At 44.9% G+C, this 13,586-nt stretch overlaps 1 protein-coding gene across 2 annotated transcripts in view; it reads left to right on the top strand.

Annotated features, from left to right (window-relative positions):
* The window catches only part of gpc5c (glypican 5c), an 89,011-nt gene that overhangs the window by 35,397 nt on the left and 40,028 nt on the right, over positions 1-13,586 (top strand). Inside the window, exons 4-6 of one of the 2 annotated variants that reach the window (XM_035634887.2) lie at positions 1,167-1,324; positions 2,438-2,494; positions 3,151-3,273. In XM_035634887.2, the coding sequence (XP_035490780.2) occupies positions 1,167-1,324; positions 2,438-2,494; positions 3,151-3,273 (338 nt within the window). The remainder of the gene's footprint in view (positions 1-1,166; positions 1,325-2,437; positions 2,495-3,150; positions 3,274-13,586) is intronic. The other variant, XM_035634888.2, reaches the window with a different exon arrangement.

Raw genomic sequence — 13,586 nt, 5'->3', positions numbered from 1 at the left:
ACCGGCCATTTAAACACATACTTGCCAGTTCCTAACCAAATTATGTTTAATGTATTTGTTTGCACATTCCATCCCCCCCCCCCCCCCCCCCCCCCCCCCCCCCCCCCGCAACACCGTCCTTGCTTGGTGAGTCAATGTGTCTAACACTGGGAGAAAAGTGCATTGTAAGTTATTATATTCTATAGAAATCCCCACAGTGTCATTGCAAAACACCAATAAAACTGGCATTCATAGAGCACATACCTCCCCCAACAGTCACCTCAAATTCAATCAAGCCGCACCAAATTCCACACACTCGTAAATATCAGTCCCCGGAATATGCCCGATTCCTTAAATCAAGAGCCATAAATGATTCCCCGGGAAATTGCTGAAAATTCAAAAATTCTGCCCCGTTTGTCGTTATCTGCGCCAAAATTGAATGTATCATTTACCTGCTTCATTGAAGTTGAACTAAATCTTTCCCACTGCTCCCTTTACTAAATCAGACCTGAATAAATTGTGCTGCTAAATATTTCCAATCCTGTTGGACGCCCTTACGCAGTACAATGACACATCCCTCTAAGCAAAGCAGTGCAGATTGATCACTAGGAGGATTATTCACTCCAGCGTGCAAGAGCCATTACCCCCCGTCTCTCCGGCTTATTGAGGAGCGCCTAATAACGCTGCCCGCATGCTTTTAAGCCAATGAGATGTCATTGATTTTACCTCTTGGGCTGAAGCACACGCCCCTTTATTCTCACGGCCCCGCTGTCTCCTCCTCTCCACTGCTGGCTTTAATAGCCCACTTGAGATGCACGCATCGCTGCCAGTTGCGTGGACATGCATTCGAGTCCATGAGGTAGTGGAATGTGCTACATTTACTGTCGGCCCTCCTGGCAGTAACTCACTCATCGCCCCATTTTCATTCATCACTTACCTCACTTCACGCCCACCGTTTTCCCATGTTACTCTCCCCCGTTACTTTGAACATTCTTATAATTTTCCCAAAGTCTCTTCAACTCTCTTTCTCCTGCAATCATTACTTTTTCATTTGAAACTGTGTGTTCACATGCTTTCAACTGTGCAGGTGTCACTTTATTTTGAAGCCACCCTATGGCTCCACCCCTCCTGCTATGTGTTTTCCTGGCTTAACGGGTGCATGTGTGTTTTCTCTATGATCCCCACAGGTGGACAAGGTGTGTGGCCTGACTACCGGGGAACCTACAAGCATGCACCCCACTAGCCCAGAGGTCACAACCTCTACCGTGACCTCATCGTCTCCTCTTCCATCTGCCGCCCCCTCCCAACCAGAGCAGTGGCTGAGGCAGCTCGCGCACTTGAAGAGGTAAGACAAAGCAATGAAATTGACTTGCTTGAACTCAGTTTGATTCGAGGGGTTTACTGCTGCCAGTTGTGAATTAAAAATATCCCTTTCTGCCAGATGGAAAGTCAATTTCAATAAAATGAAACCGGCCAGGTGTGTATGAAAATAGCCAAAGGGGGTTGGCCCATATCTATTCACAGCTGCCGTCACTTCTCACTTTCTTCATATGGTTAGTCGGACACATCACACACCCACACTCCCATAGTAAATGTAGTGCCTGGAACTATAGTCCCTGCCCTCCACCTGGCCTCTGAGGCAGCCACCCCATGTCCACAGCAGCTGGCAGTGTTGTGCCAGGCTACAGGCAAGGGGGTGTGGGTAAGATTAATCTTGACGGACCAGCAATTTCCTGTTTACCCAGACATCCATACCACAAACTCTGCACACCAGCCGGCCTGAGCTTAAATAGCACACACACACACGCAGGCAAACGCACACACTTGCAGTTCTGCCTGTCTGTCCTTGTCCCAAACCATGAATCACTGCACTGATGCCAGCCTAGCTGACAGGTCTGGCCTGGCACTGCCACTGCCATTCATGGCAACACAATCCAGCTCCCTGCGTGCTGCCAACCCTGACCAGAGCACATGGGCATGTGAGCACTGACCACTTCAGAGACATGGCAGCAGGGAAAATACTGTACTGCTGAAAGATATCAAGTATCACATGGCAGAGCAACGTTAATGTTTTGTTTTAATGGGGGGAAACGTGAAATGGGAAATACAGCAGACGTTTCTTTGGCTTTCCTGTGAATCTTTAACTGTCGGTGCATATGTTTCCCTGTGTGTTTGTTTACTGACTGAACATCTACATTACCTGTACCTTTTTTTGCTTATGTGGTGTGGGAAAAAATATATTATTGATGTTTTTGTTGGTGTGGCCATTCTCTGCATGTGCATGATTAATCACTCTCTTCCAGGGTCAACTGACTGGTATTTGTTCCCACGTGTCCTGTCTTTTCATCCTTTTGTTTCCTTTTTCTTTCTCTCACCCCCTTCCCTCCCTCTTTTCACATCCGTGCATCCTCCTTGCTTGCAACAATCTCCCCTGGACTCCAACTCCCATCATTCCCAGCTCGTTCCCCCTGAAACCCTCCAAGAACAATAAACATAGTCTGAGAACCCTCTCTAGGTAAGCATGAACCCAAGGGACTCATTTCTCTCAGTGTCTCGCATACTTCTTCAAGCAATGACAGTTTTTTATTGTGAGTGGTTTAGACGCCTGTGATTTTCATTCACGTTAACAGTTCATTACCTTTGTGTTTTGGGTGACTGATGGATTTTTTTATGTCTTACAAACCCACCCTTATACAAATCATCTGTTGCTCTTGAACAGTGACTCCCTCCTCTGACTGACTCAGCATATAACCTCGCATCAGCCGTGCTGCTTTTGCTCTGCCTCATGGGTGGCAGCAATATGTGTCAGATCAAAATATCATGCCATTGTTTTGCTTGAGATGAGAGAGCCCATATATCAACAACATGTGCGATCTAATTCTGGTGAAGCAAACACTGCGAGGAGAATATGTGCTGATTTAGTGAGGTGGTCTTGCTCAAAGCCTCTCATTCTGTGCCACCATTAATATCATTATGAGTATTTATCACACGAATGTATTGTTTAGTGGAAACACATGGGGCTACTTACGCCACAGTCACACAATGCCTCAGTTGTATCTTTTCTAACATGGCCAGATGGCCAGTGATGGAGACAGATATTTAATACAGTATGTACTGTATTAAAATCACACTATGACCACGTGTCTGGTTTCCTCTTCTTGTTTTCCTTAGGGAGTTCTTGATGTACCTGCAGCGCTACAAGTCTTTCTTTGCAGCTTTGCCAGAGATGCTGTGTGAAGGGGAGAATGTCATGGACGATTCCACATGCTGGAGCGGAGACGATGTGGTCGAAAGGTAAGAGAACTGTGTTCACTCCTTAAGCAAACAGGCTCATCATTTTGAGATTTACTGCCGTTTCTTTTCCATCTTTCATTCTGTTTCTTGTTGCACCACTTTGCCACAGCTGGAGATCGGAGATGTGGTCTTTCGTTTTCTCACAAAGAGGTTCTTTCAGTTCCACGTTAATACCTTGACTTCAGAAGGAGTTTTGAGTACGTTCAGTTTTGAAAAAAGCTACAGATCAGCTGTGCATGTGTTTGTGTGCTTGTGGAGGTCAGAGTGGGTGAGTATGACTGTTGTTAATCAAAGTAGAAATAAAGAAGTAATTAAATCCATCTCCACATTAAGTGAATGCAGAAAGAACGAATTAGTTGCTATGCTCTCCTCTCTTCGTGTTAGTGTCAGTTATTAAGTGTTATTTTTCTGAATTCTTTTTATTTGTGAGGCTTTTATTTTGTGCTGACTTGTAGGTTTGGACCTGGAACCCTTTTTCCAGTTAGCAGTTTTGAGTGCATGTCTCAGAGACTCTGAGTACTCACATTGCTCTCTGAACGTGTGTGCGTGAGGCTATGTGGAAGCCTGTATCTGATTTCCCTGTATGTGTTTCCTAAAAGCTCTCGAAACACCCCGATTATGACAGGGTTAAAGCTCTCCCTCTTCTGCGCTGGCTCGAAAACTAACTTGCATTAACATGGCAACCTCAGCTCTTGGCACTGCCAGTGTTGGCCTCGACACAGGAAAACAGTGGTCTGGGGATGCCTTTTCCATGATCTGCCCTGAATGTTTGGAAGATTATTTGCTCCTTGTCCTTGTTTGCTGGGTTAAGCCATACATTAAACTTTACATGAATACATGGGAAGACATTGGGCACACGAAAAGATGTCTTGGACTGCACACAGATCCATTTTATTACCCTCAGTGGTAGGCAAAATAATGTTGGCCAAAAATGTTCATAAATAGCTGAGGCAGCTTTCAGAATCATTTTATTGTTTTAGTTCGGTCTCTTCTCTTCTCTTCTCCCTCCTCTCCTCTCCTCTTCTATTGGCCCCATACTCTCCGACCCTTCCCAACTGCAGAGGATCTGCCAATGGCTGAGACCTACTGAGCAGACCACCCATTCATCAGGGCCTGTGACAGCGTGGCAGCACACAAAGTACAGTAGGCAGCCAGTGTGTGTGTGTGTGTGTGTGTGTGTTTGTGTGTGTGTGTGTGTGTCTGTGCTAGGTCCATGATCAGGAACATATGAGGGTGTAAACACAGGGCAAACCGTATCTAACTGTGATGTCCTTTCAGCATTTCTGCTTCATGAAGTAGAGACAGTAGAGAGTGACAGGAAAGGCAGGGTAGAGGGAGGCAACGACGTGCAGCATGGGGCCTGGGCTTTGCTGGAAGTCAGGTCGCTGCGGTAAGAAAACCACCATGCTAGTGACACACGGTCTTCCAGGTGAGGTACCGGGCGGGGCACCCCCATCTCTAAATAAACTTGTCAAGATACGGCGTCTTTGTTAATATTTTCAAGCCAGTTCTTAATTCCGTTACTCTGCGCGTGTGAGAGAGAGTGTCACTTTTACGACCAAAAGCACAGGCTTCTCTACAACAGTGCTAATGGGTTGTAACGGTGTGTTATCACACACTCCCTGGTGAGAGCCCGGTCTTTGCTTGTGGTGTCAAGTGTTCTTGGGTTGAATAAGAAAACAGGACCCTACTGAGACATTTGGCAACACTCATAAACCGCTCAGATTGGCCTGTGGCTATTCAGCAAACCTCCTCCACTGTATTTGACTCTGTTGGCATGTATTCGAGCGAGAGAGGGGGACAGGACTGGGCATGAAAGGGGTTGACGTTTTGGTGCCGTAGTGCCCCCTGTGCCTCCCTGTGCCCCTGATGAGGGAGGCATGGTGGAGTGACGGGGAGGGCTTGGCAGCATAAAGACCCATTGTGGAGTCAGTGGAGTGGGGCACAGCCCTGCCGTGGGGGACCCCCAAAGCCTGGAGGGGGAACAAAGACCCTCCTATGAGGCTGCATGGGAAAGACTTGGACATTGCCGCCATTGCTTCTACCCCTGCCCGCACCAGGCCTGGGAAAGAGAGGTCCAAGATGAGAAAATATGAGAAAAGATTAGGGAGCAGCAAAGACGACACAAAGAGTTTGATCGAAAATGGACACGCTTAGCTGCTATTGTGTCATTCCATGTCTTCCACACAACGACTCGGAGGATTTGGTGGGTTCCCCCCTGCACATAGGAGGACGCACAAACACACACACTGTATCATGCATGCACACATACACACGCACACACACACACACACACACACACACACTCGCTTATCAATCCACACGGGATCTATATGCTATTCAACAGCTGGAAGAGTTATTCTTTCAGACACAATCCTACTGTGCTCAGGCAGGGAAACACGCATCCACATGTTCGAATGCGTGCACACACACACACACACGTATGTTGTAATACTTCAAAGTGCATCAAAGGCATTGGAAGGCAAATTCCTTTCTTCTCTTTATTCAACATCTGATGACAGAAGGGTGAGCGGGGGGCAAGCAGTTGTACTTACAACTAAAAGTGCACGTTGGCATGTGTTCAACATCTCCAAACATTTACAGCTTCACATGTGTGAATAGTTAACACCATCCTATACGGAAAGATTAGATCAACCAAAATTACCACGATCTCTATTTAGATTTGCCAGTTACCGTTTATCTGTTGCAGTATAGTCTTATCACAAAGAGAAATATTTCATCGCCCTCTCTCCTCGCTTTAATTATGTTAATTACTATAGTGTACTATAGAAATTACTCAGAGATAGTGTGCACAGGTTATGAAACAATGCTGCAGGCTATAGCCACTATGTGACATCATAAAGACCTTGATCAGCTCTTTGAATTAAAATACAGGGAGGTTATCTTAAGAAAGAAAAAACAAAACCTTTATTATTATTACATTTCATCAAGGCATAACGAGACCCAATTATTTTGGGCATGGATGAAATTATATTCAGTTAATGACAGACTTGAAAAATAGTTAATTCACCCCTGTCCAGTGCCCAGTGTTGTTAATGAGATCCATAATCAGTCAGTAACAAAAGCATCTTAACCACCGCCCGTCTATAGAGAGATATAGAGAGGTTGCCGATGCAGGTGGCGGGGAACATGGCGGGTAGAGGTTGGCATCCGTGTCAGGATCCTGAAAGCGGCGCACGCTAAGTGCAGCTAATTAGACTGAAAGAGGAATGATTAGTGAGTGAGTGCTTGGTCCTTGTGTGGGTTGGTAAGTGGAGAGGTGACTTAAGGTTAAGCCAGACGAAACCCAACAAGCAAGGTGTATAGCCTCACGTCCTGTTAAAATGAGTAAAAGTTAAATTGACTGCATTTATATGCCATTTGTGCGCTTCACAGCACAAGTCACAAGCCACCAGAGGCAATTTAGGCTTATGTGTATTGCCCGAGGACACAATCGGCAGGTGGACTGGGGCATTGAACCGTCGACCTTCCGGTTGGTGGACGATGGCCCCACTTCCTGAGCCACAGTCTCCCAATTATCACGTCATTTTATTTCTGGATTCAGACTTACTGGGTTTTTTTTTTTTACTATTACAACGGTCATGGAATGATAAACAATAACAATTGTTTGGAGTTGAGCTACAAAGTGTTTCGTAATGCGTCGCTGTTGCATGGTGGACTTTCTACATTCACGCTCGCTGTAGCCTGAGACTTGCTTGATGAAATGATGTGAACCGGTAAGGAGTTTCCACTTAGATTCAAAGCTGATGTTACATTAGAAAGAAAGAAAATAAATGGAGGTAATTGAATGAACTAAGCTACTTATTTGAACATTGCCTAAGCTCCATAAACATACAGTGGAAGATGTAACAAATGATTTGAGATGGATTCTGTCACCTCATCAGAATTTTCCGGCCTACTGACTCTTGGGATTCACATTGTATTGACCTCATTCACACTCTCTGTACAGGTCGAGTATATATTCTGTACTTGGAACAATCCTCTTCCCACAAATGAAGTCATCAGTCAGAGTTCATGATGCTTACTGGACAGCTCACTTCCTTCTTTTGACCAGCATGAGGAGAGACATTGTTTTAACCCTAAGGTTAAACTCATCAATGCCACCAGGAGCTGAGCAATGTGCAGGTTTCAATTGTAAAGAAAATTTTGTTCAAAGTGATTCAACTCTGAATTCCTATCATGCAAGAGTGTGTCAAATAGTCAGATTGCATGATGAGATCTTAGAATGATAGTGTGTGCGTGTGTGTTTTTCGTGACTAATAACTCCTCATTAAAATGTAAGGATGATTCCAAAGTTCTGGATTAGCTCAGTGCGACGTACCGCAGACAATGCAGCAGTGTGAGTGGCTCTGAATGCCTTGCATTTTTATAAGGTTATGACAATCCATTTGTTTATCATTTTGACATCTGGATTCCATTCTGTTACTGCAGCGAGAAGCAGAGAGAGCGCTGCAACGGGCAAAGCCCTCACCCGTTGCACTCTCACTCCCTTTCTCTCCTTGTTCCAGTCCCATCAGGTCATAACTACTTTTTTTTCTTCTTCTTTTTTTCCCTCGTTTACCTTCTCTGTGTCAGTCCCAAGGGTCAGAGGAGCTCGAAAAATGCACGGGAATTGGATAATGAAACTGGAGCGGGAGGGACAATAAATTAATTACTCTTTGCAGAGAAAGGACATTCCTTCCTCCGAGCCTGTGTGTGCTGCGCACATGTGCCTGAGGGTTTGTGTTGTTGCAGCAAAACACCAGCTGAAGGAAGTTGAATAATGAGAACAGTTGACATTGTGAGAAGTAAGGAAGAGTCACGGAAATAAAGATTCTAAATGTAAAGTTTTTTTTTCCCGTAAATCTGCCCTTTTACTTCTGCCATATGCATTTGATGTCCGCAACAAACTTCGCAGGCCTTCCTCTGGCCCCACAATCCATCTCTTCTATTTGTCCTTAGCTGTGATTCAGTGGCCCATCCCTTTCCCATAACCCTGGGCTGCTGCCTCGGACCTCAGCATGACCCGCTCTGCTTTGCTGCGCTGCTTCGACTTTTCTTTCTTTCTTTGGGCCCTGCGTCTTTGTGTGTGTGTGTGTGTGTGTGTGTGTGTGCGTGTGCGTGCGTGTGCGTGTGTGCGTGACAAAGAGAAACAACAGCGATCATATTACCGTAACTGTGTTATTTACTCTGTCCACTGATGGTTTGGAGTTCATGGTATTTCCAATTGTGTCGCTCTACACAAGAAAACAAGGGAACATAGTGTTAGAAGATTTTTTGTGGGTATTTTTTTTGTTAGCAAATGTGATTCAGTTGGCCTCACTGACAATTATTTTCCAATTTGTGACTTTACGTGCCTCTTAGTGAGGAGTGTTTATGTGTTTCAGCCTTCTAAAGTTTTGGTTTTATGGTTTGCTTTGTGCACATTGTGTGTTTGTGAAATTTCTCCCTAACTCCTCTCAGTCCTGCCACCATCACTTTTATGGAAGAGACACAGTTTTACGGCCTCTCCCTTCTGTTGTGCGTCCAGCCGGTGGATTGGGTAGAGCTAATATAATTAAAATGCCACAATAGACTGGCATGTTTTACTGGAGCAGTTCCTACTGGGTGATGTTGACATAGTGCACTCATCAACCTCTTTGCTGGCCTATTGGCAAGCCATCAAACTCATAGCGGGAGAGGAGGATGAGAAATAGAGGGATAGACATGCTGGGGTGGGGGAGAGAAGGGGCGGATGTGAAAACAATGGATAGATGGAGAGAAGAACTGATGGATAGATGGAAGGAAAAAAAATAAGGGATGTAGGTCAATGGCAGCAGGAAGCAGTGGCTTTAGGAGAACCCTCTGTCTTTGTGCCTTAATTGACTCTGTGAGCCTGTTTGAAGTCCACACTGTTAGCGTGTCTGGGTGCCGGTCAATAGTTGTCTGTATATCGTGTGTGTTAACCTCTTGAGCAATTTTGTCGCACATTATGACGCACTATGCTGGTGAACAAAGGACAACCCGCCCCCCCCAAAAAAATGTGACCTCCTTGATGTCAGCACCACTGATTATTTGCTATTGCACAATTGCACCGGCAAACATCAGGCCGCCAAAATATAAGGTGTAAAACAAAACGATCAACTACAGCTCCTTAAGGACGAACTCCGAATTTTAGGGGCAATTTTATCTCTTGTCGTAAAATGGCTCTTGGAAGACACCACGGCCACACAACCAAGTGCTCGCTGTTTCTCAGCACACGCTCCGTGATGCTTATCATGGTGTCGCAATGTCAGGGCCATCTCAGCCTGTGTCAACAGAGTCGGTTCCCTAATGGACTTTGCGTAGGCATTTCAAACTAAATGATTCCTGTATAACATAACGTGCAAGATCAAAGGTTACAGTATACATCATGTTTCTACCAGCAGCCGGATGGGACTTTCTGACTGTGGGAATTTGAGTGCTGGCACCAAAGTAAGCCACACATTGCCACCTTTTGAAGTGGTGAAGTGCAGTTAAATCAGCGAAAAACAGAATTAGTCCTTAGGTAATACAGCACATGCCATGATATAGGCTTCATATCTTTGACTCTCGCCGTATCAGTAACACACACAAACGCCCTCACTCAGTTCAGTGTGCACTTTAACACTGTTCAAAGGCAGAGAAAATCCACCTTCAAACCTCAGCTTTGATCCAAACTCATGGCTCATAGCCGTGCAGACACGGGATTAGGGCCTTATAGACAATCGCACTATTTCTGTGAACTGCAGACTGCGCACATTGTATACTGGACACATTCACACAGCCAGCACACACACCGGCACTCGCACAGCATGATCACATCTGAGTTACAGAGCTGAACCTCTCTCTGTGGTGACTATTTTTAGGGACACTGTTATCCTTTTTCCCCGGGGATACAGCAGACTTTACAAATGTCAGTTTAAGTTTGAATGCAGCGAGCGCTGGCAACACTGTAGAGTTTTGGTGTGAATGTGTGGACAAGTTTTAAGTTTTCAGCGTGCGGTATTTACCGTCATAGTGAGAATTTCAACAACATGTCAGGTTTCAATTTCAGTCTCAAGTTTAAGGTTAGTCCAGGTTGTTGTCCAACCCAATGGATAAGTGTGTGAGTTTAAAATTAAAATGAATGACAGGCACGGGAGGAGAGAGGGAAAGCTAACAAATCCAACTCTATACAAACAACAAAAGTACAGTACATTACTGTGGAGGGTGGTTGTGTTTGCGTGCGTGTGTGTGTGTGTGTGTGCGTGCGTGCGCAAGATCTCCACTCAGTTTGTGTGTGTGTGTGTGTGTGTGTGTGTGTGTGTGAGTGTGTGTGTGTGTGTGTGTGTGTGTGTGTGTGCGTGTGTGTGGTAACCTGAAACCACAGGAAAAGCGTTCCTAGAATTCCGGGTGGGTTTGGTGTCGTGGCTCGCGCACTGGAGCCCTCGAATGGTGCTGGGAATGCGGCCTACGCACGGAAGAGCTACAGAATGAAGGGAAAGTACCCCCACCCACACCCCACGCCACTTTCATACATCCATATACACTTCACGCTGCTGCAAAACGCACACACACACACACACACACACACTTTAGAAATTAACGTTTACTCTCTGATGCTTAAAGGGATAGTTCAGTGATTGTGGGGGGTTGTACGACTTACTTATGCATGGTTAATATGTTACCTTATGGAGATGGTGATCAGAGATGTCATTTTACGAAGTTTGGAGGAGAAGTCGAAGTAGCGAAAGTCGGAGCTCTACTGTTGCAGAGGGGACCACAGAAAAACGTGTTTTTTTCAAGCATACTTGTATTTCTGCGCCAAATATACTGGTGTATTCAAACTTAACTTATTATTAAAGGTAATGTATTCAAACAGTATGGGATGGTATGGGAACAGACTAATCTTATAAAAGCGTACTACAGTCTGACTCTCACCTCTTGGAACAAATGCGGTCCACTTTAGTCTAAGTCTCAATTGCAACAGACTCCTAAGACCAATTTTTCAGATTCAGCTCACTGACTCACTTATGAAGACATGTCCAATTTCCAACCTAGGGCTGATGGACAGATCGTGACAAACTTGGTAGTTATGCCTGGAATTTCTGCCAAGAAAGCCATTTCTTGGCATCTGTTTGTCGATGGCACCATCTGTCTGACTTCATTTCGATAATTGCTCCCTGACCTCTGCCCTTCTTCTCTTGCCTTGCAATACGCAATAGCACAACATTGCAGAATATAATCCTTTAAATGTTATTCCGGTGTCAGGTAGCTGCAGTTAGTGTAGAGCTTCCCCCTTATCGCTCTATGGACAATATGATCTCAAATGTCCATCTAACTGTGTGCCTTCAGCTCGTGTGTGTGTAGTGTGTAGGGGTACGCCTATGCTCTCATTTGTATATCACCATAATTAATGTACAGTGTGGTCGTCTGCGTCTACCCAATGCGCATGTGCATGTGTTCATGGTAGAGGACGGGTGTGAGTGTTGCTCCATGTGCCCTTTTGCAGGAGCAGAGTCTGATCCCTGACCCCCTCACTCAACACTGTTGCAAGCCCTCTCCCTTCTCTGTGCGAGTATGTCTGAGTATGTGGACGCCCCTGTGCTTGTGTGTGTGTGTGTGTGTTTGTGTGTGTGTGTGTGTTTGTCGCCTTAAGTGAAACGTACTGTTTGTTTGACTTAAAATGGTTCTTTGCTTACACGTACTGCATTTACATGATGGTCCAGATGTGTAGTTTTGCCTCCTCTTTCTGGTCATCCACATTCTCGATACACTGTATTTTTTTACACCCCGAGCTGCTCTGTGAGTACAAAACCAGCTAGTACATACAGACGTAAAAACGAGGACATAATGTGTGATCATGTGCAGTATATTCAGCTTCATCCATGGCGAGTCCCCTCGACGGCTTTTTAGTTTACACTGGAGTTGTCAACCTTTAGCACTATACATCAAACCATTCTGGCCCAGATTAGACAGACAGACAGGCAGACAAACAGGTGGTCGCACCACACCAGAGGATCATGGTCCACTCCACCCGTCTGTGCTCTGGGGCATAGTTTACTCTTCTGTCTCTGCCCCTGCCTTCCACACACCAACTGCCCCTCCAGACCTCTAACCTCAGTTATCCGTGCCCTCCTCGGCATGTGGGCATATGGCCTCGAAAGGGGGGTGGGGGGTGGATTTCTTTCGTTCTTTCTTTCTGTCTTTCTTGTCTAATGCTCTTGTCATCCTCTATCTTTGTAAGTAAATCTGAATTGATACATCCTGTCTATCTGTCTCTGCTATTCTGTCCATCCTTCATCCACTTTGGTCCACATACATCCACACAATGGTCCTCGAAAGTGTGACTTGTCTGGTGGAAATTAGAATTACAAATTGGCTAATGTTGCCACCTACTGGGGGATCAGTGTCACTGAAGTAGATGTGTCTTTCAATTTAGTAATGCAATTTAGTAATGCAATTTAGTAATGCCGTTTCAAAAAGTGTTTGGGAAATCAGTGCAATTCAGTAATATTGGTGCAACACAGTTTTGTGACCAGAATCATTGGTTATCATTTCTCATTCAGAATCATTGGTTATCATATCTCATTCCCAGTCATTGGTAATTTCAATACATTATACAGACAAATCTGTGAATTATCTGAAATTAAACCTAAATGAGGGTATATTTGTATATTTGTGCGGAATACAGAGACAGAGTGGGGACACATGTTCAAGAGAAAAAATTCTTGTCTTTATGACAATTTTCATGTGTGGGCAAGGCGGCTATGCCTTTTTTTTTTATTCCTCCAATCCAATGGAACTGCATAATGTTTTCCCGAAAGTCTGTGTGGTCTGTTGACTCAGCCTGCAGTACATCGGAGCAGGCGACACAGTGAGGTGGGGAACAGTTACACCCAGTGACAGACACAGTTGGGAAAGTCGGGCCTGGGAATGTCCTCAGAGCAAACCACAGACACCAATTACAGTTGTAATCTATGGAACTGCTACCAGGGACTATCAAGGCTTTAAACGCCATGGCCATATTGCACGTTTCCAATGCTAGAGACATATGCTTCTTATTTTGCAATTTGTTTAACTGTCATGTAACCAAGGAGTGAACATTGATTTGTGAAAGGGGTGCGTGGGTAGAAGCTCTTCCTCATTTCCTATGAGGAAATTGTGTGCAATTAGCTGAAAAACTGCAGTAAATTATGATTTTGGTTGTTTGATGTTTATTGCTTGGTTCAATGTAGGTTCAGTATATCTGCAGTATCAAAGTATGCTGTCAGAGGAATGACACCTCTTTTAATGTAAGGCATCATTTTATATTGTTGATATGAGCAACGTTT

The sequence above is a fragment of the Scophthalmus maximus genome, chromosome 5 (assembly GCF_022379125.1).
Source record: "Scophthalmus maximus strain ysfricsl-2021 chromosome 5, ASM2237912v1, whole genome shotgun sequence".
NCBI classification, from domain to species: Eukaryota; Metazoa; Chordata; class Actinopteri; order Pleuronectiformes; family Scophthalmidae; genus Scophthalmus; species Scophthalmus maximus.
Note: the sequence above shows the minus strand (reverse complement) of the source record. Positions and strands in the feature narration are given on the sequence as shown.